General features: G+C 43.2%; 1 protein-coding gene across 1 annotated transcript; it reads left to right on the top strand.

The window, feature by feature from the left end:
• Window positions 1-23,138: 23,138 nt before the first annotated feature.
• Window positions 23,139-27,521, top strand: LOC115123800 (putative ferric-chelate reductase 1). The gene is made up of 7 exons (XM_029653157.2): window positions 23,139-23,277; window positions 24,376-24,644; window positions 24,900-25,091; window positions 25,236-25,331; window positions 25,681-25,822; window positions 26,002-26,166; window positions 26,472-27,521. The coding sequence occupies exons 2-7, from the start codon at window positions 24,378-24,380 to the stop codon at window positions 26,513-26,515; spliced, it is 906 nt and encodes a 301-aa protein (XP_029509017.1). The 5' UTR covers window positions 23,139-23,277; window positions 24,376-24,377; the 3' UTR covers window positions 26,516-27,521.
• The last annotated feature ends 358 nt before the right edge of the window (window positions 27,522-27,879 follow it).

Here is a 27,879-nt window from a genome sequence, read left to right as displayed (position 1 = left end):
ACGACTTGATTAGTGTAGTGTTAGCTAGCTACATAGTTGTCTTTGCTGTCTTCGTACCCAAGATAATTGTGTAGTTTAGAGTGTGTAGTTTTATGTCGTCCTTAACATAGGAGACTCTGCTAGCTAGCCAACAGCTAGCCAACGTCTACCGAACAGAACTTCTGCACTCAACAATCCGGTCGCATTTCGCTTCGCTCCACAGGTAGTATCACATTTTTCATTTCATTTCATTACAGTACAACGGCTTGATTTGTTTGATCGTAGCTAGCTACATAGCTAGCTACATAGCCGTCTTTGTATCAAAGATAATTGTGTAGTCTAGAGCGATTTCCTAGGTTAGTTAGCCAGCTATTGTCGTTCTTTTAACGCAACGTAACGTAATCAAACACTGCTAGCTAGCCAGCTAGCCCCGAATAGCAGCACAGTAGAAACTATTACACTCAACGGAACGACTTGATTAGTGTAGTGTCAACAACGCAGCCAATGCCAACTAGCCTACTTAGTCAACAACGCAGCCTCTGCCAGCTAGCCTACTTCAGCAGTACTGTATCATTTTAATCATTTTAGTCAATAAGATTCTTGCTACGTAAGCTTAACTCTCTGAACACTCGTGACGTGTAGTCCACTTGTCATTCCAATCTCCTTTGCATTAGCGTAGCCTCTTGTGTAGCCTGTCAACTATGTGTCTGTCTATCCCTGTTCTCTCCTCTCTGCACAGACCATACAAACGCTCCACACCGCGTGGCCGCGGCCACCCTAATCTGGTGGTCCCAGCGCGCACGACCCACGTGGAGTTCCAGGTCTCCGGTAGCCTCTGGAACTGCCGATCTGCGGCCAACAAGGCAGAGTTCATCTCCGCCTATGTCTCCCTCCAGTCCCTCGACTTCTTGGCACTGACGGAAACATGGATCACCACAGACAACACTGCTACTCCTACTGCTCTCTCTTCGTCTGCCCACGTGTTCTCGCACACCCCGAGAGCTTCTGGTCAGCGGGGTGGTGGCACCGGGATCCTCATCTCTCCCAAGTGGTCATTCTCTCTTTCTCCCCTTACCCATCTGTCTATCGCCTCCTTTGAATTCCATGCTGTCACAGTTACCAGCCCTTTCAAGCTTAACATCCTTATCATTTATCGCCCTCCAGGTTCCCTCGGAGAGTTCATCAATGAGCTTGATGCCTTGATAAGCTCCTTTCCTGAGGACGGCTCACCTCTCACAGTTCTGGGCGACTTTAACCTCCCCACGCCTACCTTTGACTCATTCCTCTCTGCCTCCTTCTTTCCACTCCTCTCCTCTTTTGACCTCACCCTCTCACCTTCCCCCTACTCACAAGGCAGGAAATACGCTCGACCTCATCTTTACTAGATGCTGTTCTTCCACTAACCTCGTTGCAACTCCCCTCCAAGTCTCCGACCACTACCTTGTATCCTTTTCCCTCTCGCTCTCATCCAACACTTCCCACACTGCCCCTACTCGGATGGTATCGCGCCGTCCCAACCTTCGCTCTCTCTCCCCCGCTACTCTCTCCTCTTCCATCCTATCATCTCTTCCCTCTGCTCAAACCTTCTCCAACCTATCTCCTGATTCTGCCTCCTCAACCCTCCTCTCCTCCCTTTCTGCATCCTTTGACTCTCTATGTCCCCTATCCTCCAGGCCGGCTCGGTCCTCCCCTCCCGCTCCGTGGCTCGACGACTCATTGCGAGCTCACAGAACAGGGCTCCGGGCAGCCGAGCGGAAATGGAGGAAAACTCGCCTCCCTGCGGACCTGACATCCTTTCACTCCCTCCTCTCTACATTTTCCTCTTCTCTCTCTGCTGCTAAAGCCACTTTCTACCACTCTAAATTCCAAGCATCTGCCTCTAACCCTAGGAAGCTCTTTGCAACCTTCTCCTCCCTCCTGAATCCTCCCCCCCTCCTCCCTCTCTGCAGATGACTTCGTCAACCATTTTGAAAAGAAGGTCGACGACATCCGATCCTCGTTTGCTAAGTCAAACGACACCGCTGGTTCTGCTCACACTGCCCTACCCTGTGCTCTGACCTCTTTCTCCCTCTCTCTCCAGATGAAATCTCGCGTCTTGTGACGGCCGGCCGCCCTACAACCTGCCCGCTTGACCCTATCCCCTCCTCTCTTCTCCAGACCATTTCCGGAGACCTCCTCCCTTACCTCACCTCGCTCATCAACTCATCCCTGACCGCTGGCTACGTCCCTTCCGTCTTCAAGAGAGCGAGAGTTGCACCCCTTCTGAAAAAACCTACACTCGATCCCTCCGATGTCAACAACTACAGACCAGTATCCCTTCTTTATTTTCTCTCCAAAACTCTTGAACGTGCCGTCCTTGGCCAGCTCTCCCGCTATCTCTCTCAGAATGACCTTCTTGATCCAAATCAGTCAGGTTTCAAGACTAGTCATTCAACTGAGACTGCTCTTCTCTGTATCACGGAGGCGCTCCGCACTGCTAAAGCTAACTCTCTCTCCTCTGCTCTCATCCTTCTAGACCTATCGGCTGCCTTCGATACTGTGAACCATCAGATCCTCCTCTCCACCCTCTCCGAGTTGGGCATCTCCGGCGCGGCCCACGCTTGGATTGCGTCCTACCTGACAGGTCGCTCCTACCAGGTGGCGTGGCGAGAATCCGTCTCCACACCACGTGCTCTCACCACTGGTGTCCCCCAGGGCTCTGTTCTAGGCCCTCTCCTATTCTCGCTATACACCAAGTCACTTGGCTCTGTCATAACCTCACATGGTCTCTCCTATCATTGCTATGCAGACGACACACAATTAATCTTCTCCTTTCCCCCTTCTGATGACCAGGTGGCGAATCGCATCTCTGCATGTCTGGCAGACATATCCGTGTGGATGACGGATCACCACCTCAAGCTGAACCTCGGCAAGACGGAGCTGCTCTTCCTCCCGGGGAAGGACTGCCCGTTCCATGATCTCGCCATCACGGTTGACAACTCCATTGTGTCCTCCTCCCAGAGCGCTAAGAACCTTGGCGTGATCCTGGACAGCACCCTGTCGTTCTCAACTAACATCAAGGCGGTGGCCCGTTCCTGTAGGTTCATGCTCTACAACATCCGCAGAGTACGACCCTGCCTCACACAGGAAGCGGCGCAGGTCCTAATCCAAGCACTTGTCATCTCCCGTCTGGATTACTGCAACTCGCTGTTGGCTGGGCTCCCTGCCTGTGCCATTAAACCCCTACAACTCATCCAGAACGCCGCAGCCCGTCTGGTGTTCAACCTTCCCAAGTTCTCTCACGTCACCCCGCTCCTCCGCTCCCTCCACTGGCTTCCAGTTGAAGCTCGCATCCGCTACAAGACCATGGTGCTTGCCTACGGAGCTGTGAGGGGAACGGCACCTCAGTACCTCCAGGCTCTGATCAGGCCCTACACCCAAACAAGGGCACTGCGTTCATCCACCTCTGGCCTGCTCGCCTCCCTACCACTGAGGAAGTACAGTTCCCGCTCAGCCCAGTCAAAACTGTTCGCTGCTCTGGCCCCCCAATGGTGGAACAAACTCCCTCACGACGCCAGGACAGCGGAGTCAATCACCACCTTCCGGAGACACCTGAAACCCCACCTCTTTAAGGAATACCTAGGATAGGATAAAGTAATCCCTCTCACCCCCCCTCCCCCTGAAAAGATTTAGATGCACTACTGTTCCACTGGAGGTCATAAGGTGAATGCACCAATTTGTAAGTCGCTCTGGATAAGAGCGTCTGCTAAATGACTTAAATGTAAATGTAAATGATGGAGGACGATAACAGTCAACAAAGAGCTATTTGAAAGTGTAATACTTATAACCAGTAAATAAAATTGTTTGGGGACAGACTTGGTGGAGACAACCGAGCACTGAAGGTGATCCTTGGTAAAGATTTCTACTCCCCCACCTTTGGAAGATCTGTCTTGCATAAAAAGATTATAACCAGAAATGATAACATCAGTATTCAAAACACTTTTCCTTAACCACGTCTCAGTACTGACCAACACATCTGGATTGGAGCTGTGAACCCACACTTTCAATTGATCCATTTTAGGTAATAAGCTTCTAGTGTTAACATGCAGAAAACCCAGGCTTTTACGGGAGCAGAAATCAGTGAAGCAGATATTAGAGCACAAGTCAGAATTGGGGCTAGCAACAGTAGATGGGCCAAGGTGTACATGCACATTTCCAGATATCATCAACAATAATACAATCAAGGCACGGCAAAGGACAGGGAGAGGTCTGCAGTGTTGATTTATGACATTTGAGTATGCATTAGGAGGTTCAGGCCAGGGCAGATGATGAACAGATCACCAGGTGGAATCCAAGCAGAAGTGCAGCAGACAATGGGAGTAGGTGTCACCCACTAGGGACATGATTTTATTTCCGGAGGCAGATTTCTTGTAGAGAATGCCAGTGGATGGTCTTTGTACAGCAGTAGGGGGCTTCAGACTTAACATTACTCACTCACATCCAGGTTGGATGGTGTTTTCAGGGATCTGGAGCATCAACGGGTAAATAGTACCCGCAAAACACCAGGCTGAACATCAACAGTGATGAGGCAAAACGCCAGTCTCAACGTCAACCGTGAAGAGGCAACTGTGGGATGCTGGCCTTCTTGGAAGAGTTGCAAAGAAAAAGCCATATCTCAGACTGGCCAATTTAAATAAAATATTAAGATGAAAAGAAAACAGACACTGGACAGAGGAACTCTGCCTAGAAGGCCAGCATCCCGGAGACGCCTCTTCACTGTTGACGTTGAGAGTGGTGTTTTGCGGGTGCTATTTAATGAAGCTGCCAGTTGAGGACTTGTGAAGCCTCTGTTTCTCAAACTAGACACAGACACTCCTCCCACTCCTTCCACTCCTCTTTCTATTCTGGTTAGAGTCAGTTTGTGCTGTTCTGTGAAGGGAGTAGTACACAGCGTTGTACGAGATCTTCGGTTTCTTGGCAATTTCTCACATGGAATAGCCTTCATGTCTCAGAACAAGAATAGACTGATGAGTTTCAGAAGAAAGTACTTTGTTTTTAGCCATTTTGAGCCTGTAATCAAACCCACAAATGCTGATGCTCCAGATACTCAACTAGTCTAAAGAAGGCCAGTTGCATTGCTTCCTTAATCATAACAACAGTTTTCAGCTGTGCTAACATAATTGCAAAAGGGTTTTCTAATGACCAATTAGCCTTTTAAAATGATCAACTTGGATTAGCTAACACAATGTGCTATTGGAACACAGGAGTGATGGTTGTTGATAATGGGCCTATGTAGATATTCCATTAAAAATAATTTACAACACTAACAATGTCTACACTGTATTTCTGATCAATTTGATGTTATTTGAATGGACAAAAAAATAGCTTTTCTTTCAAAAACAAGGACATTTCTAAGTGAGCCCAAACTTTTGAACGGTAGCGTATTTCACCGAAAATCCCTCATATTTATTGTTATTTATTATTTAAAGTTTATTTTGAGATGTATTACACTACTTTCAAGAGTGAACTATTGTATTGAATGTATTTATTGTTGTGATGTAATCAACAGGAGCCATGCATTTACTCCTCAGTTTGCTCAGAGCGTGATGAGGAGAGGTATGTATGCAACGGTCTTTTGAATGTTCACAAATGCAAAAGAAAAGACAAGCAAAAGTTTTACCGTCACATTACTGTTTATAGGAATATATATTATTGTGAATGGGATAATGTTCGAGTGCAACTTTGCAAGGCTAGCCCAGCTACCGCTAGCTTTGTTGCGGGAGAGGGTCTCTTTCATGTGCAGACGGCGTGAGTTTTCTAATGATTTTGTCACGCAAATTCTGCAAATACTGTCTTTTATCAGGCAAATATACACTGCTCAAAAAAATAAAGGGAACACTAAAATAACACATCCTAGATCTGAATGAATGAAATATTCTTATTAAATACTTTTTTCTTAACATAGTTGAATGTGCTGACAACAAAATCAAATTTATCAATCCATGGAGGTCTGGATTTGGAGTGGAAAAGTGGAAAACCACACTACAGGCGGATCCAACTTTGATGTAATGTCCTTAAAACAAGTCAAAATGAGGCTCAGTAGTGTGTGTGGCCTCCACGTGCCTGTATGACCTCCCTACAACGCCTGGGCATGCTCCTGATGAGGTGGCGGATGGTCTCCTGAGGGAACTCCTCCCAGACCTGAAATAAAACATCCGCCAACTCCTGGACAGTCTGTGGTGCAACGTTGGTGGATGGAGCGAGACATGATGTCCCAGATGTGCTGAATTGGATTCAGGTCTGGGGAACGGGCGGGCCAGTCCATGGCATCAATGCCTTCCTGCTTGCAGGAACTGCTGACACACTCCAGCCACATGAGGTCTAGCATTGTCTTGCATTAGGAGGAACCCAGGGCCAACCACACCAGCATATGGTCTCACAAGGGGTCTGAGGATCTCATCTCGTTACCTAATGGCAGTCAAGCTACCTCTGGCGAGCACATGGAGGGCTGTGCGAACCCCCAAAGAAATGCCACCCCACACCATGACTGACCCACCGCCAAACTGGTCATGCTGAAGGATGTTGCAGGCAGCAGAACGTTCTCCACACCGTCTCCAGACTCTGTCACGTCTGTCACGTGCTCAGTGTGAACCTGCTTTCATCTGTGAAGAGCACAGGGCGCCAGTGGCGAATTTGCCAATCTTGGTGTTCTCTGGCAAATGCCAAACGTCCTGCACGGTGTTGGGCTGTAAGCACCACCCCCACCTGTAGATGTCGGGCCCTCATACCACCCTCATGGAGTCTGTTTCTGACCGTTTGAGCAGACACATGCACATTTGTGGTCTGCTGCAGGTCATTTTGCAGGGCTCTGGCAGTGCTCCTCCTGCTCCTCCTTGCACAAAGGCGGAGGTAGCGGTCCTGCTGCTGGGTTGTTGCCCTCCTACGGCCTCCTCCACGTCTCCTGATGTATTGGCCTGTCTCCTGGTAGCGCCTCCATGCTCTGGACACTACGCTGACAGACACAGCAAACCTTCTTGCCACAGCTCGCATTGATGGTCCATCCTGGATGAGCTGCACTACCTGAGCCACTTGTGTGGGTTGTAGACTCCGTCTCATGCTACCACTAGAGTGAAAGCACCGCCAGCATTCAAAAGTGACCAAAACATCAGCCAGGAAGCATAGGAACTGAGAGGTCACCACCTGCAGAACCACTCCTTTATTGGGGGTGTCTTGCTAATTGCCTATAATTTCCACCTGTTGTCTCTTCCATTTGCACAACAGCATGTGAATTTTATTGTCAATCGGTGTTGCTTCCTAAGTGGACAGTTTGATTTCACAGAAGTGTGATTGACTTGGAGTTACATTGTGTTGTTTAAGTGTTCCCTTTCTGTTTTTGTGCAGTGTACTTGTATGGGAGTCCAGATAGCAGCACTAACTTTTGCCTTGTATTTGTATCCATTCCATGCAGGTATGTTGTGACTTGTGACGATTTTATATTTCATGTTTAATGAACCTAGATAGCTGTTGTTCATTTTGTTACCTGTCTGGGCATTTAAAAAATGGCGTTGTTGCTTCATTAGTATGCCTCAGTTATAATGGTACAATAGTACACTCTTACACAAATATTTAGCACTTATTAGCAAATTATTAGTGTATTGGTGTACAACATTTATAAAAAAATGTTAGTCTTGAAAATATGAACATGTACATTTTTGTTGATGTGGGAGTTTGCTCAGAGCATGATGAGAGGCAAATATACTTGTATGGGAGTCCAGACGGCAGCATTAACTTTTGCCTTGTATTTATATCCATTTCATGCAGTCATTAAAAGAGAGACAGACCGGCAGAATTGTGTCCAGAGCGTTGTCTTCCACCTACAGAACACAATGCAGAAAGGTACCGGTGAAGAACCGGTTCAAAGGGGGAATGGGCAGACAAAAGCTTTAAGTGCCAAACCTGATTCTAATAATTAGCGGGTGGATAAGCAGAATCAGGTTAGTTACAACTGGGATTGGATTGAAAACATACAGGAGGACAGCTATCCCGGAACGGGGTTAGCGAACCCTGCACTAGAGGATAAACTTGTACAGAATATGTCCTAATATATCCTATATAGTCCCCCAGGAGACATGACACACACACACACACATTGTTATATATATATAAACCTTGCTTTACTGCACCAAATCTAAATAAAGAACTTTTAACAACCCTCAATTCCTGCTTTGCAGGGCACACCTTATCATCATCTTGGGTCAGTGCCAATGGTTAGCTCATACTCAGAGCTGAAGGGTAAACTTAACTTACAGGGGGAGCAGGTTGGTCAGACATGGGTTTAATTAACAATAATATTAATGGGATGATGATGTCATGAGAGTTGGAAATCACATGACTTTCCTTGGGTGGTGATTGTTTATCACATGATTCTGGTGCCATGAGATAGAAACAGCACTGAAGCTACAACCAATGAAATGATAACTGTACATTTTATTTTTTATTTTATTTTTATTTCACCTTTATTTAACCAGGTAAGCAAGTTGAGAACAAGTTCTCATTTACAATTGCGACCTGGCCAAGATAAAGCAAAGCAGTTCGACACATACAACGACACAGAGTTACACATGGAGTAAAACAAACATACAGTCAATAATACAGTAAAAAAAACAAGTCTATATACAATGTGAGCAAATTAGGTGAGAAGGGAGGTAAAGGCAAAAAGGCCATGGTGGCAAAGTAAATACAATATAGCAAGTAAAACACTGGAATGGTAGTTTTGCAATGGAAGAATGTGCAAAGTAGAAATAAAAATAATGGGGTGAAAAGGAGCAAAATAAATAAATAAATTAAATACAGTTGGGAAAGAGGTAGTTGTTTGGGCTAAATTATAGGTGGGCTATGTACAGGTGCAGTAATCTGTAAGATGCTCTGACAGTTGGTGCTTAAAGCTAGTGAGGGAGATAAGTGTTTCCAATTTAAGAGATTTTTGTAGTTCGTTCCAGTCATTGGCAGCAGAGAACTGGAAGGAGAGGCGGCCAAAGAAAGAAATGGTTTTGAGGGTGACTAGAGAGATATACCTGCTGGAGCGTGTGCTACAGGTGGGAGATGCTATGGTGACCAGCGAGCTGAGATAAGGGGGGACTTTACCTAGCAGGGTCTTGTAGATGACATGGAGCCAGTGGGTTTGGCGACGAGCATGAAGCGAGGGCCAGCCAACGAGAGCGTACAGGTCGCAATGGTGGGTAGTATATGGGGCTTTGGTGACAAAACGGATTGCACTGTGATAGACTGCATCCAATTTGTTGAGTAGGGTATTGGAGTCTATTTTGTAAATGACATCGCCGAAGTCGAGGATTGGTAGGATGGTCAATTTTACAAGGGTATGTTTGGCAGCATGAGTGAAGGATGCTTTGTTGCGAAATAGGAAGCCAATTCTAGATTTAACTTTGGATTGGAGATGTTTGATATGGGTCTGGAAGGAGAGTTTACAGTCTAACCAGACACCTAAGTATTTGTAGTTGTCCACGTATTCTAAGTCAGAGCCGTCCAGAGTAGTGATGTTGGACAGGCGGGTAGGTGCAGGTAGCGATCGGTTGAAGAGCATGCATTTAGTTTTACTTGTATTTAAGAGCAATTGGAGGCCACGGAAGGAGAGTTGTATGGCATTGAAGCTTGCCTGGAGGGTTGTTAACACAGTGTCCAAAGAAGGGCCGGAAGTATACAGAATGGTGTCGTCTGCGTAGAGGTGGATCAGAGACTCACCAGCAGCAAGAGCGACCTCATTGATGTATACAGAGAAGAGAGTCGGTCCAAGAATTGAACCCTGTGGCACCCCCATAGAGACTGCCAGAGGTCCGGACAGCAGACCCTCCGATTTGACACACTGAACTCTATCAGAGAAGTAGTTGGTGAACCAGGCGAGGCAATCATTTGAGAAACCAAGGCTGTCGAGTCTGCCGATGAGGATGTGGTGGTTGACAGAGTCGAAAGCCTTGGCCAGATCAATGAATACGGCTGCACAGTAATGTTTCTTATCGATGGCGGTTAAGATATCGTTTAGGACCTTGAGCGTGGCTGAGGTGCACCCATGACCAGCTCTGAAACCAGATTGCATAGCAGAGAAGGTATGGTGAGATTTGAAATGGTCGGTAATCTGTTTGTTGACTTGGCTTTCAAGACCTTAGAAAGGCATGGTAGGATAGATATAGGTATGTAGCAGTTTGGGTCAAGAGTGTCCCCCTTTGAAGAGGGGGATGACCGCAGCTGCTTTCCAATCTTTGGGAATCTCAGATGACACGAAAGAGAGGTTGAACAGGCTAGTAATAGGGGTGGCAACAATTTCGGCAGATAATTTTAGAAAGAAAGGGTCCAGATTGTCTAGCCCGGCTGATTTGTAGGGGTCCAGATTTTTCAGCTCTTTCAGAACTTCAGCTGAATGGATTTGGGAGAAGGAGAAATGGGGAAGGCTTGGGCGAGTTGCTGTTGGGGGTGCAGTGCTGTTGACCGGGGTAGGAGTTGCCAGGTGGAAAGCATGGCCAGCCGTAGAAAAATGCTTATTGAAATTCTCAATTATGGTGGATTTATCAGTGGTGACAGTGTTTCCTATCTTCAGTGCAGTGGGCAGCTGGGAGGAGGTGTTCTTATTCTCCATGGACTTTACAGTGTCCCAGAACTTTTTAGAGTTAGTGTTGCAGGAAGCAAATTTCTGCTTGAAAAAGCTAGCCTTGGCTTTTCTAACTGCCTGTGTATAACGGTTTCTAGCTTCCCTGAACAGCTGCATATCACGGGGCTGGTCGATGCTAATGCAGAACGCCATAGGATGTTTTTGTGTTGGTTAAGGGCAGTCAGGTCTGGGGAGAACCAAGGGCTATATCTGTTCCTGGTTCTAATTTTCTTGAATGGGGCATGTTTATTTAAGATTGTTAGGAAGGCATTTAAAAAAATATCCAGGCATCCTCTACTGACGGGATGAGATCAATATCCTTCCAGGACACCCCGGCCAGGTCGATTAGAAAGGCCTGCTCGCTGAAGTGTTTCAGGGAGCGTTTTACAGTGATGAGTGGAGGTCGTTTGACCGCTGACCCATTACGGATGCAGGCAATGAGGCAGTGATCGCTGAGATCTTGGTTGAAGACAGCAGAGGTGTATTTAGAGGGGAAGTTGGTTAGGATGATATCTATGAGGGTGCCCGTGTTTAAGGCTTTGGGGGTACCTGGTAGGTTCATTGATAATTTGTGTGAGATTGAGGGCATCAAGTTTAGATTGTAGGATGGCTGGGGTGTTAAGCATGTTCCAGTTTAGGTCGCCTAGCAGCACGAGCTCTGAAGATAGATAGGGGCAATCAGTTCACATATGGTGTCCAGAGCACAGCTGGGGGCAGAGGGTGGTCTATAGCAGGCGGCAACGGTGAGAGACTTGTTTTTAGAGAGGTGGATTTTTAAAAGTAGAAGTTCAAATTGTTTGGGTACAGACCTGGATAGTAGGACAGAACTCTGCAGGCTATCTTTGCAGTAGATTGCAACACCGCCCCCTTTGGCAGTTCTATCTTGTCTGAAAATGTTGTAGTTTGGAATTAAAATTTCTGAATTTTTGGTGGTCTTCCTAAGCCAGGATTCAGACACAGCTAGAACATCCGGGTTGGCAGAGTGTGCTAAAGCAGTGAAAAGAACAAACTTAGGGAGGAGGCTTCTAATGTTAACATGCATGAAACCAAGGCTATTACGGTTACAGAAGTCATCAAAAGAGAGCGCCTGGGGAATAGGAGTGGAGCTAGGCACTGCAGGGCCTGGATTCACCTCTACATCGCCAGAGGAACATAGGAGGAGAAGAATAAGGGTACGGCTAAAAGCAATAAGAATTGGTCGTCTAGAACGTCTGGAACAGAGAGTAAAAGGAGGTTTCTGGGGGCGATAAAATAGCATCAAGGTATAATGTACAGACAAAGGTATGGTAGGATGTGAATACAGTGGAGGTAAACCTAGGTATTGAGTGATGAAGAGAGAGATATTGTCTCTAGAAACATCATTGAAACCAGGAGATGTCATTGCATGTGTGGGTGGTGGAACTAATAAGTTGGATAAGGTATAGTGAGCAGGACTAGAGGCTCTACAGTGAAATAAGCCAATAAACACTAACCAGAACAGCAATGGACAAGACATATTGACATTAAGGAGAGGCATCCTTAGTCGAGTGATCAAAAGGGTCCAGGGAGTGGAGAGGTTGGTTTGGGGGTCACGGCGATTTAGACAGCTAGCCAGGACATCGGTAGCAAGCTAGCATAGGATGGAGGTCTGTTGTTAGCCACCTCTTACGTTCCGTCAGTAGATTAGTGGAGTTCCGTGTTGTAGAGGGGATTAGTCCAAATCACACAACAACAACAAAAAATAAAAACAATAGATATAGTTATAGAGGCCCAAGAAGAAACATAATAATAATAAAAATAAATAAATTGTCCGATTGTCTATTCTGAGAGCAGCCTGTAAGACAGCTAACGGTTAGCAGGCCGCAGATGGGCGTTCAGGTAACGTCGCGACGGAGGAGCCAGCCGGATCTCCTTCGGGTAGATAACGTCGGCAGTCCAGTTGTGAAGGCCCGGTGGGGCTCCGCGTAGGCAGTAAAACGGGTCCGGATAGGTGACTGCAGCCCAGGAGTGATTGACGGAGCTCAGGAGTGATTGACGGAGCTGGCTAGCTCCGGAGTAATTGATGTTTGCTCCGGAATCGACGAAAGCAGATAGACACACGGATAGCAGCCAGCTAGCTGTGAGATCCGGGAGTGAATGTCCAGAGAGCAGTTGAAATCCAGGGACATGGAGAGAAAAATCGGTCCGGTATGTTCCGTTCCGAGCCGCGCTGCGCCGTACAAAACTGGCGATAGATTTTCGAGTTAAAGGATAGCTGATGACCACAAACCGTGGTTAGCTGAATACTAACGAGTTGCCAGTAAAGAAGCTAACTAGCTTCTGATTAGCTTCTGGCTAGCTCCTGGCTAGCTTCTGGCTAGCTTCTTGGAGGATTGCAGATTTGAGGTAAATAATATGTATTTATACATATCAATTGGTGAGGCAGGTTGCAGGAGAGTGTATTTAAGATGAGTTGATGGAAAATAAAAATAAAATGTATGTGAAAAAAGTTGTAAATATATATATATACACACGACACGACAAGACGAGGACAAAAGACGTCTGAACTGCTATGCCATCTCGGCCACTAGCCCATCACCTGTAAATGTAAATATAACCTGACACTCTCAGCCAAACAGAAGAAGACAGAGGTTCAATGAGTTACTACTTGTTTGCAGTAGTATAAACTATTTTTTTTGATCAAATGATAGATGAAACAAAGGTAGAAGTACAGGATAATGTAAATGTAAAAACATTTAAATAAATGAATAAGACATCCCTGTAACTTGTAAATGAAGATACAGAATGTATTTTCTATACTGAACAAAAATGTAAATGGAATGCTCTGGATCGACCTGTTTAGTATATATCTTACATCCTGGTGAAGAAAATATGTAATATACATCATCAGAGCCAATGACAATACTGTATCTCCTATCCCTTTCACATCACTTCTATTTGTTGAGGTTGAAGAATATCATGTGAACAATAAACTTGCCACCCAGAGCTCTATGTTCATTTACATTTAACATTTAAGTCATTTAGCAGACGCTCTGACCAGAGCACCGGTTCCAATCCAAGTGCCAATGTCGTTTAGATTTGTTGGATGGCATGAAAATAGAGCACTTTGGCCACGCCCACTCGTGGTAGGTTTGGTGTTGAAATAAGGATGAATAAGCAGAAAAGTACCACATACCTACTGTAAAATATGGTGGTGGATCTGTTGCCTCTGCTAAGAGGCTGAAACTTGGCCGCAAGTGGATCTTACAAATAGAGGCGAATAGAGCTTATAAATGCTTCATGAGCTTAGTTCAGCTGCCATACCACATCAGAACACAAACTATAAGCTTGTTTTACTCCAATGATATGAAACAAAGTAAATGCAAACAAACATTATATAGCTTCAAAACATGGTTAGAACTATCATTTTGATGTCATCGATGGTCAGTCCTTAGATCCAAAGCTCGATCAATGAACTTAAGTGTGGTTACATTTCTCCAGCCCCATCCTTTAGGTTTTTATTGAAACGGGCGGTCAATGCATTTTGTTATTATTGTAAAATGTAAATAAATAATAGTTAATCATCATTTTACGCTAAACATTCTGATCTGTTCCATTAGCCTCATTAATATTGTGGTTGATGGCAGGGAGAGGTGAGAGGAGTGGTTAATGAGGGGAGATATATTGCACCCCGCTGGCTCCACCCCCAAGCTTTATATGGACTTCCTGCCCCAATGAGGCGAGGCTGTGGATCATAAAGCCAGGGAGTGCTTGGGGCTAAAAGAGGAAGCGTCCTGCACAAAGGGGCAGAGGGTGGGTGATGAGGGGCGGGAGAAGAGATCAATATCTGTGTGATTACCCCCTAGTGTACTGAGCCGGATTGGCTGAGGACCCGGGTTTTAGGATTACCCCTGGGGAAATAGTTGGTGACTGAAATAGTTGGTGAATTCTCCCTTTTCCCCAGTGTACAAAAATCAATAATAAACTTCCCATTTGCATTCTAGTTGTGCTACTGGTGCGTGTTTTGTTATTGAACTTGGTGACGTGGAAACCCCACACCTTTGAGCCTGCTACAATATATATGGTGTATATCTCCACTCCACTACTTTCATACGCATCGTGGGGATGAAGAAGTGGGTATACAGCAAAGCCACTGAAAAATAAGTGGGTATACACAGCGTAAACCTGCGTATACCCTCCACTACACCACTGGTGCACAGCCTTACTTAAGAACCCACGAGTAGATCTCAGGAATACAGTTAATTACATGTAGAAGTCAGACAGGCAGACAGGCAGACAAGCAGACAGACAGACTGATATAGGAATGAAGTGGTGGTACATGAATGATCAGAATGACGCAAACAAACACAAACTGTCACCTCGTCAACAAGCCCTCTGTTAACAAAATCTAGGGTGTAATTACCATTTGTCGTTGACACGTCAGAGGCTAATCGTTGCATCGCTAATACGAGAAACTATCAGAGGCCTGTCAGACAAAAAAATAAACTGACAGAGGAAGAGACGATGGAATGACAAATATGCCTTTGTAATAGTTATCATAGAGCAGTGAGAGGAATTTACTCTGGAGTGATAGATGATCAAATATGTGAGATGGAGTACTGTTCAGGTGAGATGGGGACAGGTCTTGGTGAATAAGGTTGATACTGTAACTAACTAGTGGTGCTGCTTCCTTATTGAGAGTGATGCTTGAAAACATTAGAATGAAATGTTGCAAATTGACGATGACATCCACATAGATTTACATTCTGGAATATACGCTGAGTGTACAAAACCTTAAGAACACCTGCTCTTTCCAAGACATAGCCTGACCAGGTGAATCCAGGTGAAAGCTATGATCCCTTATTGATGTCACTTGTTAAATCCACTTCAATCATTGTAAATGAAGGGGAGGAGACGGGTTAAAGAAGGATTTTTAAGCCTTGAGACAAGTGAGGCATGGGTTGTGTATGTGTGCCATAAAGAGGGTGAATGGGCAAGACAAAAGATTGAAGTGCTTTTGAACGGGGTATGGTAGGAGGTGCCAGGCACACTGGTTTGTGTCATGAAGTGCAATGCTGCTGGGTTCTTCATGCTCAACAGTTTCCCATGTGTATCAAGAGCCTTGAAGTGTCCATGTCCTGACACATTGAGGCTGTTCTGAGGGCAAAAGGGGATGTGTTCCTAGTGTTTGGTATACTCTGTGTATATTATATTTTGTTTAACAACCAGTTTACTATGTTACATTAGGGCAGGGCTCTCCAACCCTGTTCCTGGAGAGCTGTCATCCTGTAGGTTTTTCACTACAACAGTAATCTAGCACACCTGATTCTAATAATTGGACGGTTGATAAGCAGAACTGGTTTAGTTTCAACTTGGGTTGGATTGAAAACCTATAGGATGACAGCTCTCCAGGAACGGTTAGAGAGCACTGCACTAGAGGATAAACTTGTACAGAATATGTCCTAATATATCCTATATAGCCCCCCTGGTCACATAAAACACATATAGGCCCCCTGTTCCAAATCTAAATAAAGAGAACTTTTAACAACCCTCAATTCCTGCTTTGCAGGGCACACCTTAACATCATCATCTTGGGTCAGTGCCAATGATTAACTCATACTCAGAGCTGAAGGGTAAACCTAACTTACAGGTGGAGCAGGTTTGACAGAAATTGGTTTAATTGACAAAAACATTTCTGGGATGATGATGTCATGAGAGTTGGAAATCACATGACTTTTCTATGGTGGTGATTGTTTACCACATGATTCTGGTGCCATGAGATAGAAACAGCACTGAAGCTACAACCAATGAAATGTTAACCGTAAATCACCTGTAAATGTAAATATAACCTGACACTCTCAGCCAAACAGAAGAAGACAGAAGACAGAGGTTCAATGAGTTACTACTTATTTGCAGTAGTGTAAACTTTTTTTTTGGATCAAATGAGAGATGAAACAAAAAGGTACAGGATAATGTAAATGTACAAAAATGAATAAAGGAATAAGACATTACAGTAACTTGTCAAGGAAGTTACAGAACTGAACAAAAACGTAAACGGAATGCTCTGGATCAACATGTTTCCACAGCATGTTCCAGTTCTCACCAATATCCAGCAACTTCACAGAGCCATTGGAGAGAGGGACAACATTCCACAGGCCACCGTCAATAGCCTGACCAACTCTATGGGAAGGAGATGTGTTGCGCCGCATGAGGCGAATAGCAGTCATACCAGATACTGACTGACTGGTTTTCTGCTTCACGCCCGTACTTCTTTTTACGGTATCTGTGACCAACAGATGAGTATCTGTATTCCCAGTCATTTGAAATCCATAGATTAGTGCCTAATGAAAATATTTCAATTGACTGATTTCCTTATATAAACTGTATCTCAGTAAAAACTTTACAATTATTGCATATTGTGTTTATATTTTTGTTCATTATATATCTTACACCTTTCTGAAACAAATATGTAACCTACATCATCAGAGCCAATGACAATACTATATCTCCTATCCCTTTCATATCACTTCTATTTGTTGAGGTTGAATGAAAGCATGTGAACAATAAACTTGCCACCCAGAGCTCTATGTTCATGTCATCTGACCAGAGCACCGGTTCCAATCCATGTGCCAATGTCGTTTAGTAAACTTCAGGTGTTTACATTTGTTGGATGACATGAAAATAGAGCACTTTGGCCACGCCCACTAGAGGTAGGTTTGGTGTTGAAATAAGGATGAATAAGCAGAAAAGTACCACATACCTACTGTAAAATATGGTGGTGGATCTGTTGCCTCTGCTAAGAGGCTGAAACTTGGCCGCAAGTGGATCTTACATCAAGATTATAACCCCAAGCATACATCAAAATCCACAAAGAAATTGTCAATTGACCACAAAATCTACATTTTGCAATGGCCATCTCAGTCTCGGGACTTGAACCCCATTGAAAACCTGTATTTTGAATTAAAGAGGACAGTCCATAGGCACATATGAAGGATATCAAGGATCTGGAAAGATTCTGTATGGAGGAATGGCCTAAGATTCCTCCCAATGGGTGTTCTCTAATCTCATTAGACATTGAAAGGTGTTTCCAATCATTTTGATGCATACATTTGAATAGCCTATACATACAGTAGACACAGTACGCATGTCATGGCAAAGATGGATAAAAAGGCACCAATACAGGGATTGACATTAAAGGGGCAATCAGCAGTTGCTACATCCATTTTTTGACTTTTAAATATATTATTACCCATTTATTCTTGACGAATAGAGCTTATAAATGCTTCATGAGCTTAGTTCAGCTGCCATACCACATCAGAACACAAAATATAAGCTTGTTTTCCTCCAATGATTTTGAAATAAAGTAAATGCAAACAAACACTATATAGCTTCAAAACTATTGGATTTAATGGTTAGTTAAAATGACTGGTGAGCCTATAATTGCCTGATGTATTGGTGACTAAATGAAACCACCTCAGGCTGCCATTCTGTTTAAACAAATGGAATGCACACTCCTCTTCCTTGAAGAGAGATGTATTATTTTAGTTTGACATTTACATGTACAAGCTGACGTTGTGTGTGTGTGTGTGTGTGTGTGTGTGTGTGTGTGTGTGTGTGTGTGTGTGTGTGTGTGTGTGTGTGTGTGTGTGTGTGTGTGTGTGTGTGTTTATGTGCCTGTGTACTTGGGCCTGTGGGACTTTCGTCAGAAAATTAACATTCAAATGAAGAGAAGGGGAGAGAGAGGGAGCGAGAGAGAGAGAGAGGACTAGGTCACCTTTAATTCTTGGGGTGAAACTTGATTCATTGTTAAGGCCCCTGTCATGTTGCTGAACAGGTGGGACAGTATTTTTGTGGGGCATCAGAAGATCTAAACACCCAGCACCTCTGTCTCAACTACTATCCACCTTAGCCTGGTGGCCGGATCTGTTTGTGCTTTGACCAACTCTTACGAAATACTTGTGATCCAGCAGTTGGTTAAGAACCAGGCTAAAGTATATCCAACTTATGGCATACACACACTGGTTTATTATATCGTTTTGTTTTACAATAATCTTGTAATAGTTTTGTGTCCACCCAAGCTGGATGGCCAAGAATTACATGAATTAATTCAGACCTGTACAGAAACTATATGAACACACCAAGAAATGCCAAAGCTCTATCCTGCCTGTCAGCATACCTGTTTATTTATTTCACCTTTATTTAACCAGGTAGGCCAGTTGAGAACAAGTTCTCATTTACAACGGCGACTTGGCCAAGATAAAGCAAAGCAGTGTGACACAAACAACAACACAGAGTTACACATGGAATAAACAAACATACAGTCATTAACACAATAGAAGAAAAAAAAGTTTTGCCCACAAATTTTCTATAGGATTGAGTTCAGGGCTTTGTGATGGCCACTCCAATACCTTGGAAGTATGCGTGGGGTCATTGTCCATTTGGAAGACCCATTTGCAAACAAGCTTTAACTTCCTGACTGATGTCTTGAGACGTTGCTTCAATATATCCACATAATTTTCCTTTCCTCATGATGCCATCTATTTCGTGAAGTGCACCAGTCCCTCCTACAGCAAAGCACCCCCACAACATGATGCTGCCACCCCGTGCTTCACGGTTGGGATGGTATTCTTCGGCTTGCAAGTCTCCCCCTTTTTCCTCCAAATATTACAATGGTCATTATGGCCAAACAGTTCTATTTTTGTTTCATCAGACCAGAGGACACTTCTCCAAAAACTACGATCATTGTCCCCATGTGCAGTTGCAAACCGTAGTCTGGCTTTTTTACGGCGGTTTTAGAGCAGTGGCTTCTTCCTTGCTGAGCGGCCTTTCAGGTTATGTTGATGTAGGACTCGTTTTACTGTGGATATAGATACTTTTGTACCCGTTTCCTCCAGCATCTTCACAAGGTCCTTTGCTGTTGTTCTGGGATTGATTTGCACTTTTCGCACCAAATTGCGTTCATCTCTAGGAGACAGAACAACGCGTGTCCTTCCTGAGCGGTATGACAGCTGCCTGTTCCCATGGTGTGTCACGTTCTGACCTTAGTTCCTTTTTTATGTCTTTGTGTTAGGTTGGTCAGGGCGTGAGATGGGGTGGGTAGTCTAGTTTCTTTTTTCTATGTTGTTATATTGCTATGTGTTTGGCCTAATATGGTTCTCAATCAGAGGCAGGTGTCGTTTGTTGTCTCTGATTGAGAATCATACTTAGGTAGCCTGTTTTCCCCATTTTGGTTGTGGGTGTTTAATTTCTGTTTAGTGTCTGTTCACCTGGCAGAACTGTTTCGCTTTGTCTTCGTTGTTATTTTGTGTAGTGTTCAGTTTTTCAATTAAAATATGACGAACACTTACCACGCTGTATTTTGGTCCTCCTCTCCTTTCACCAACGAGAATCGTTACATGGTGTTTATACTTGCGTACTATTGTTTGTACAGATGAACGTGGTACCTTCAGTCATTTGGAAATTGCTCCCAAGGATGAACCAAACTTGTGGATTTCTACCATTTTTTCCTGAGGTCTTGACTGATTTCATTTGATTTTCTAATGATGTCAAGCAAAGAGGCACTGAGTTTGAAGTTAGGCCTTTAAATACAACCACAGGTACACCTCCAATTGACTCAAATGATGTCAACTGGCCTATCAGAAGCTTCTAAAGCCATGACATCATTTTCTTGAATTTTCCAAGCTGTTTAAAGTCACAGACAACTTAGTGTATGTCAACTTCTTACCCACTGGAAGTGTGATACAGTGAATGAATTATAAGTGAAATAATCTGTCTGTAAACAATTGTTGTAAAAATGACTTGCGTCATGCACAACGAAGACGTCCTAACCGACTTGCCGCACTGAAGTTTTTTATCATCATCATTTCTCTTACTCTAATGGGATACGGTGCCATTTGGGACACAGTCTATAGGCGATCCGTGATAGTATCTCAATATGATGAGCATGAGGGCTTTCCCCTTATATACAAACATGTAAATGGTTGTTGACATAATATGCTGCTATGCTGACAGTATCTCGTCTTATTGTAAAATGTCACCAGAAACCTCTTTAGTTGAAAGCTTTCCTTCTACAAGAATGGAGAAGTTGTTTTCCGAGACAGAGGCAAAAGCAGAGGCAGCAGTGTTTTAGCCATGTCTCGTCAAAGTTTAGGTCTTCAGTATCAATAGAAAGTTAGGGCCTTGGGAAATGTAACAGTGGGTGTGGTCTGTCAGGTAAGAACAGCAGGTGAGTTTGGTGTCGTCTTCCTATTAAGTAGTAAAGTAGTGCCAGAGTACCTGAACCAGCCGGACAGGATCCAGATACTGGCAGATAAAATCAGGTGTGGCATCTTTAACCGTCAACAGTCTCATACCTGTGACTTAAAACCAAGGCGTGTGTGTTTCTGTGTGCGTGCACATTTGTTTCGCCAATACATTTAAAGATCATGAGACTTCAGGTGTGTGTGTGAGTCATATAAATCTGCCAACGTTCCACAGTGTCCAAGTTTATTGCAGCCCTGAATGATTTATTCCTTCACGTCTTCCATCGTCAATCTGTATGGAATTGTGTAAGTGAGAAGAGGAGGAGGGAAGGGGAGAGAAGGGGAAGAAGAGAGGAGAGGGGTCTGTGTGTTCCACCACATTGATTGAACAAACCCAACCCTCTCAGGAATGTATCTGAACTAGGCCTTGGGTTCTTGTTGTATGGACTGTTATTACGCAGTACTTCACTCCCTATTTGACTTCTGATCTAACCTTATTTCCTCTCCCCATTCCTATCTGCTTAATTCATAACCATTACCTCACAGCTCTCTCATACCATCACACTTTATCAGTCCTACTATCACACACCGTCAAACCATCACACTTTATGAGTCATAATATCAAACACTCATTCCATTACACTTTCTCAGTCATACCATCAACACTTTATCAGTCATACTATTACACACCATCATACCATCACACTTTATGAGTCATACTATCAAACACTCATTCCATTACACTTTCTCAGTCATACTATCACACTTTATCAGTCATACCATCAACACTTTATCAGTCATACTATTACACACCATCATACCATCACACTTTATCAGTCATACTATTACACACCATCATACCATCACACTTTATCAGTCATACTATTACACACCATCATACCATCACACTTTATCAGTCATACCATCACACATTATCAGTCATATTATCACGTCTAATAACACACTACTTAATCAGGAAGTAGTCATGTGTGTGTGTTGTTTGTCTGTGTTTATGTGCATGGTCTGTGGTGAGTTAGATTACACTATGGTATGTCTATATACGCATCAGTATTTTTGGGAGCCTGTACACGTAACACAACTAATGTCACAACAGCAGATTAAAAGTCATAACATGTCTGTGTGAACATTAGTTAGTTTGTAAGCATGTATGTACGCATGTGTTCATTGTCTGTATTGTCATTTAAATGTTTTTACTAATCTGCCCATGGACTGCAGTTGAAAATTAGCCGTCTGACTAAAACAATCACTTTTACAGAAATTACTATTAATGTGCACTGTCCCTTTAAAAACTAGTTCTGTGTGTGTGTGTGTGTTACTGACAATCAATCCCACTGCAGTTATCGGCTCCATTGTCTGTAACAGTGACCTTTCGTTGTTAATGGCTATGTCCTGACAACTTCACCTTCTCTCCATTACAACAGCCACTCACTTTCACTCCCATCTGATTCTCAAATGAGTGAATCAACACTCCCATTCCCTTACAACACCAGAGTGGGGCAATATAATCCATGACAGTATAGAATAATTATATAATATACATTTTACAAATATTTAGCATTTCATAATACACACACTACTTGGTTCATAATATTGCACTTTCTATATCTGGCTTGTTAATGAAAATAGGACATCCATATCTTAAACTTCTGTCATCTCCAGAAACATTTTTCAATTTTAACTATAGCTAGTATGTCATTTTTTTAATTCATCAAAACTCGTATCTAACCCTTTGGGCAACTTGACGCAATCAAGATTGAATTCAAAACACTGCCTGCCCTCATCCAATGTGTGAGGCTCAACTCAGCTAGATCAAACAGACAGAGAAAGAATCATGTGTTACTTGAGTTGGACAGGTGTGAATGACGCCATGTTATGACCCCGGGAAGAATCACAGAATAAGTCAAAAGAAAATTATTAAATGTCGTTTGACTTTAAATGTGGATTATATTTATTCCTAAATTATATTTTGCAAATAGTATTGCCTGTAGTCGCCAGCATATGTAATACAGATATAAGTGAATGGAAGCAATTGGAGCCAGGAAGATGGGTCTTTGGGAAAAGGCAGCAATGACTGGACACAATCTATTGTCGGAGGTGAGGAGTAGTCTTAAAAACATCATTCTTTCCATTGAGTGTCGTCGCCAGTTCACCCCTCCCCCGGGAGCCTAGGTACGTGTCACACGTACCTGCATGCTATTGTGAACCCCCCCCCATCCCCCCAAAAAACGGAGGAGAGAGGCAGGTTTCTCCATATGTTGTCCCTCCCCTCGCGAGTGCTGTTTTAAATAGCGAGAGAGAGCTCAGCTGTGACATCGACACAAAGACACTTGTTGAGAGCATCTCCTCCGGCTCACCTTGCAGTCACGCTAAGGACAACTTGTTCAAGGAGAACCACGACGCTATTTTCCTTCAAGAAACCTTCAAGTCACGAAATTACAGGTAACGTTTCCATCTCTTTTATCTGATGATGACCATATAAACAAACTCGATGTGTTCAGCTATTGGCTTGATTATTGGTTAGCCTACACTATCAGATCATAAATTATACACTTTTTGGAATACGGACGTTGGTTTTTGTCTAATTTAATTAAGGGATCTACTAATTAACAGTGGTGGAAAAAGTACCCAATTGACATATTTGACTAAAAGTAAAGATACCTTAATAGAAAAGTCACAGTAAAAGTCTAAAAGTATTTGGTTTTAAATATACTTAAGTATGTATTTACTAAAATATACGTAGTAAAACAAATCATTTCAAATTCCTTATTTTAAGCAAACCAGATGGTAAAATTGTCTTGTTTTTTAAAATTTATTTGTGGATAGCCAGGGGTACACTCGGACATAATTTACATACGAAGCATTTGTGTTTTGTGAGTCGGCCAGATCAGAGGCAGTAGTGACGACAAAGAATGTTGTCTTGATAAGTGCGTGAATTGGATCATTTTCATGTCCTGCTAAGCATTCAACATTTATTTTGGGGTGTCAGGGAAAATGTATGGAGTAAAAAGAACATTTTATTTAGTAATTTAGGCTAGTGAAGTAAAAGTTGAGAAAAATATAAATAGTAAAGTACAGATTCCCCGCAAAACGACTTAATTAGTACTTTAAACTAGTTGTATTTAAGTACTTTACACCACTGCTAATTAATATTGTAAATAAAACAATTCTGGTCTATTTTAATTCAACAGTGTTACCCATTCACTATGCAATGTTTTGCTGTTTAGTACACCACCATGAATGAATGACCAATTGCCACAATATTAGGCCTATGTTTATTCACAGGTATTTTAAATCTATTTATTCACGCTGGTACGATAGGTTCATATTCCCATTGATACAACTCAAAGCTTTTGAAATAAGCTTGTATCATCGACAACATGTGCGAGCATGTATATGAAGTATAAGCATGATAGTGCAATGCATCTGACTGTTGATGATTACATTTGTAAATATTTAATTGTATCCATCTTTAACAAATACATTATTAGTAGTAGTAGGAGTACATCCTAACCATCTGGATCTCCATTACTCTATCAGGAATGGACAATAGCAGCAGACTGATGTTCGCAGTCGTCATGGTAATGGCGTACATGGTGATGGGAGCCCAGACCCAGAACTCCACAGTGGCCCCGAACGTCACTATGGCAGCTAATGTTACTACTACAGGACCCAACATAACAACGAACCTTAGCACAACACATTCCCCGGGCGTCAACATCACAATCAATGGTACCATGGCACCCAACACAACAATGTCTCCGATGGCTGTGGTACCTGTTGTCAACACTACCGTCACAGCTCTCACGGTGAGTTGCCTAAACTATATGTCTCACTCGGTCTCCCAGAGTCTAGAAAAAGGAAGCACACATTTCTTCTCAATCTCTCAGTTTTTCCTTTCAACAAATTATCTCTCTCTCTCTCTCTCTGATAAACTTCACACACTGCCATGGAAACTGTAAGCAGATTTAGCAAAGTGCCTGTTTGGGAGTTTCATTTGCACTCATATGCTACACTATTTCCAAAAAAATGACAGCAACTAATGATGAACTCTTCATACACAGGTAAACATCTCAATGACAGAATGTGGAAAGACTCAGCTCTGTGCTGCTCAGCCGGAAAACTGTGATCCGGCCGTGGCTGGTTCCTGTTTCTTCGTCTCCACCCAGCAGTCCTCGGGACAGACTTTCTCCTTCCAGCTACGAGGAGTGTCCAGTGGCTACATCGCTGTAGGCTTGTCCACAAACTCCACACTGGTATGGAAAACTGCCTTCAGAATTACTATACTTTTTACAAAACAAGGGAGTTGGTGTTGGGTTATTGACATTGGGAAGAAATGGCTAAAATGAATACTTTTTAAATGATTATTTATTTGAATTCATCCTCTCTCTCCTCTACAGGATGGTAACGCCACCACCTATGTGTGCGCCAACAACAATGGCAACGTGAATTTCTTCACCGCTCTCCTCGACAAAGGAAATCTGACCACCAACACAGTGAGTTGGACCAATCAGAACACAGTGTTTCATTTGTGACTTTCTGGAATAATTTTCAGGGTGTGGTTTGATTCCAGGCAAATTCAGGAAGTTAACTATATTCAATCAGTGAGTTGAGGTAGACAAGATAGAGAACAAAAGTATGAGTATTCCATATGAATTCCATATATTCTTGGTGGTCATAGATGTTGGATATGACCTCAATTCTGACTCTTATTCCCTGCATATACACTTGGGTGCCATTTTGGACAGTGTCTGGGAGAGTAACAGGGTACCTGACTAATACTACACTGTAGGCCTACTGACATTTGACTAATGGTAATTGTGGTAAAACCGTTGTGTTGGGTAGCTGCCTGTGAACTCTGTGAAGGGCTCAGTCAACGGTCAGACCATCCAGTGCACCTTCTCTGCTACTGTCCCCAAAGCTACGGCCACCCGGAGCATCGACACCAGCTTCTACCTCTCCATCTTCAATGGATCCTTTATTAACGGTGAGGCACTCATCCATACACGCTCCTGGTGAAGTTTCCCTTAGGTACAGATCTAGGATCAGCTCCCCCTGCCCCAATCCTCACCTTAACAATTACTGGAGGAAATGCTAAACTGACCTCGGAACAGCATATAGGGGTCCGTCTTCAACTCTTTCTCTCTCATTGTTCTCCTCCCTCAGGAATACTGGGTCGTCCAAATGTTGTCCTGCTCAGTAGTAAAGCAGTGGATCTGTCCAACCCCCAAAATGCTGTGACCAACTCTTTGAACAACATCAGCACCACTACTGCTGCTCCCTCCACCACCTCCAGCCACGCCTTCGGCCTGCAGCACACCCTGTCTCAAGGTAATAACCACAGAAGAAGCGCCACTAACACTTTGTAATAATAACATGATTAAGTATTCAACTATTTATAAAGAATGTTTCATTATTCACTTAAGCATTGAAAGCAATTGATGAATACACGTATAATTATATATTACGCATGTATGACTATTCATAACGTAATTCATGGAAGTTATTATAAAGTGTTACCGTAGTAACTAATATAATCCCATATTACCTAGAGTAGACAACCAATATGAAAGGCTATATCATTTCCCCTCTCTCTCTCTCTCTGTTTCTCTACTACTTCTCTCTCGCCTCCATAGCTCTTCTGATCCTGCTAGGTGTACTAGGTATGATGATGCTGTAATGCAGGTCTGAAGGTGAAGCACCATGCAGTCAGGAATCCTGTCTCCTTCCCTTTCTCACCTTGGCCAGGCTGCATCCCTAAATGGCACCCTATTCCCTAAATACTACTGTACCTTCACTATGTAGGGAATAGGGTGCAATTCTGGACACAATCTGGTGACAGAACAAAGGACCATCTGAAGTTATATGCAATCATGTTTTTCCACATACTCAATAAAACACCTAGTTGTGGGTAGTAAGACATTAACCAACAGAATGAACCCACTGATACAAGGCCAAGTACTAACATATTGTGTTGATAGACAATACCGTTCATTCAAATTCATTCATCATCTCCAGCAACATTCCCAACAGCAACACTTAACTTCTATCTTGTTGACTACAAAACATAGAAGCCACCATTTTAATATATGTTGATGTTGGAGTATTGCTGGAGATGAAGATGAACTGTCCCTTTAAGAAATAACTGGGTGTAGAAACAGATCCTCCATATTTGTACTGTATACCCCCATGTCATCCCCTGCATGTAACTAATTTATTTGTGACAGAGGAAGTCGTTTTATAATTCTGTATTTGCTGATGTCCTGTTATGAAGGAAGACTTACGTTTGTCTGTGTTTCTTAGTGGATGTGTGTGAGTGAGAGTGACTTTGTGTAAATATTTGTGTAGTGATGAGAGTCCACACACATACAAACGCTTGGGACAGACGTCAATTCAACATCTACTGCGTTCCACATCGGTTCAAAGTAATTTCATTGAAATAACATGGAAACAGTGCTTAAACCAGGGTTTGCCCAGTGGGCCGTAGATTAAGTCATAAAGGCTGCATTTAGACAGGCAGACAAGTTGATACTTTTTCCAATATTTGGTCTTATGAACAATAACATCAGTTATTATTCAGAGCTGATCAGAAGACCAATGTGTGTGTGTGTGTGTACACTATGAAGCCACTGGATGGTGAACTGTTCTACCTGACTACCCTTTTAAATTAAATATTTGCAATACAATCATGTTTTATTATCCTTCATGGGCATATTTTTATTGAATCTATTGACACTAAAAACCGAAAACTTTTAACATACACGCAAAATCTGACACGGCTCAACTAGGGCCGCAGGTAGCCACACGGTTAAGAGCGTTTGAGCCAGTAACTAAAAAGGTTGCTGGTTTGAATCCCTGATCCGACAAGATGAAGAATCTGATGTGTCCTCAATTAGGCAAGGCACTTAAATCTAGTTGTTCCGTATAACAAAGTCTGCTAAATGGCTATCATTTAATGTAAACCTTTTTTCAAGCCACATGAAATCCATACACGCTCCTGGTGAAGTTTCCCTTAGGTACAGATCTAGGATCAGCTCCCCCTAC

Source organism: Oncorhynchus nerka, linkage group LG12 (assembly GCF_034236695.1).
Source record: "Oncorhynchus nerka isolate Pitt River linkage group LG12, Oner_Uvic_2.0, whole genome shotgun sequence".
NCBI classification, from domain to species: Eukaryota; Metazoa; Chordata; class Actinopteri; order Salmoniformes; family Salmonidae; genus Oncorhynchus; species Oncorhynchus nerka.
The sequence above is the reverse complement of the archived record's forward strand: the minus strand, read 5'-3'. Positions and strand labels throughout refer to the sequence as shown.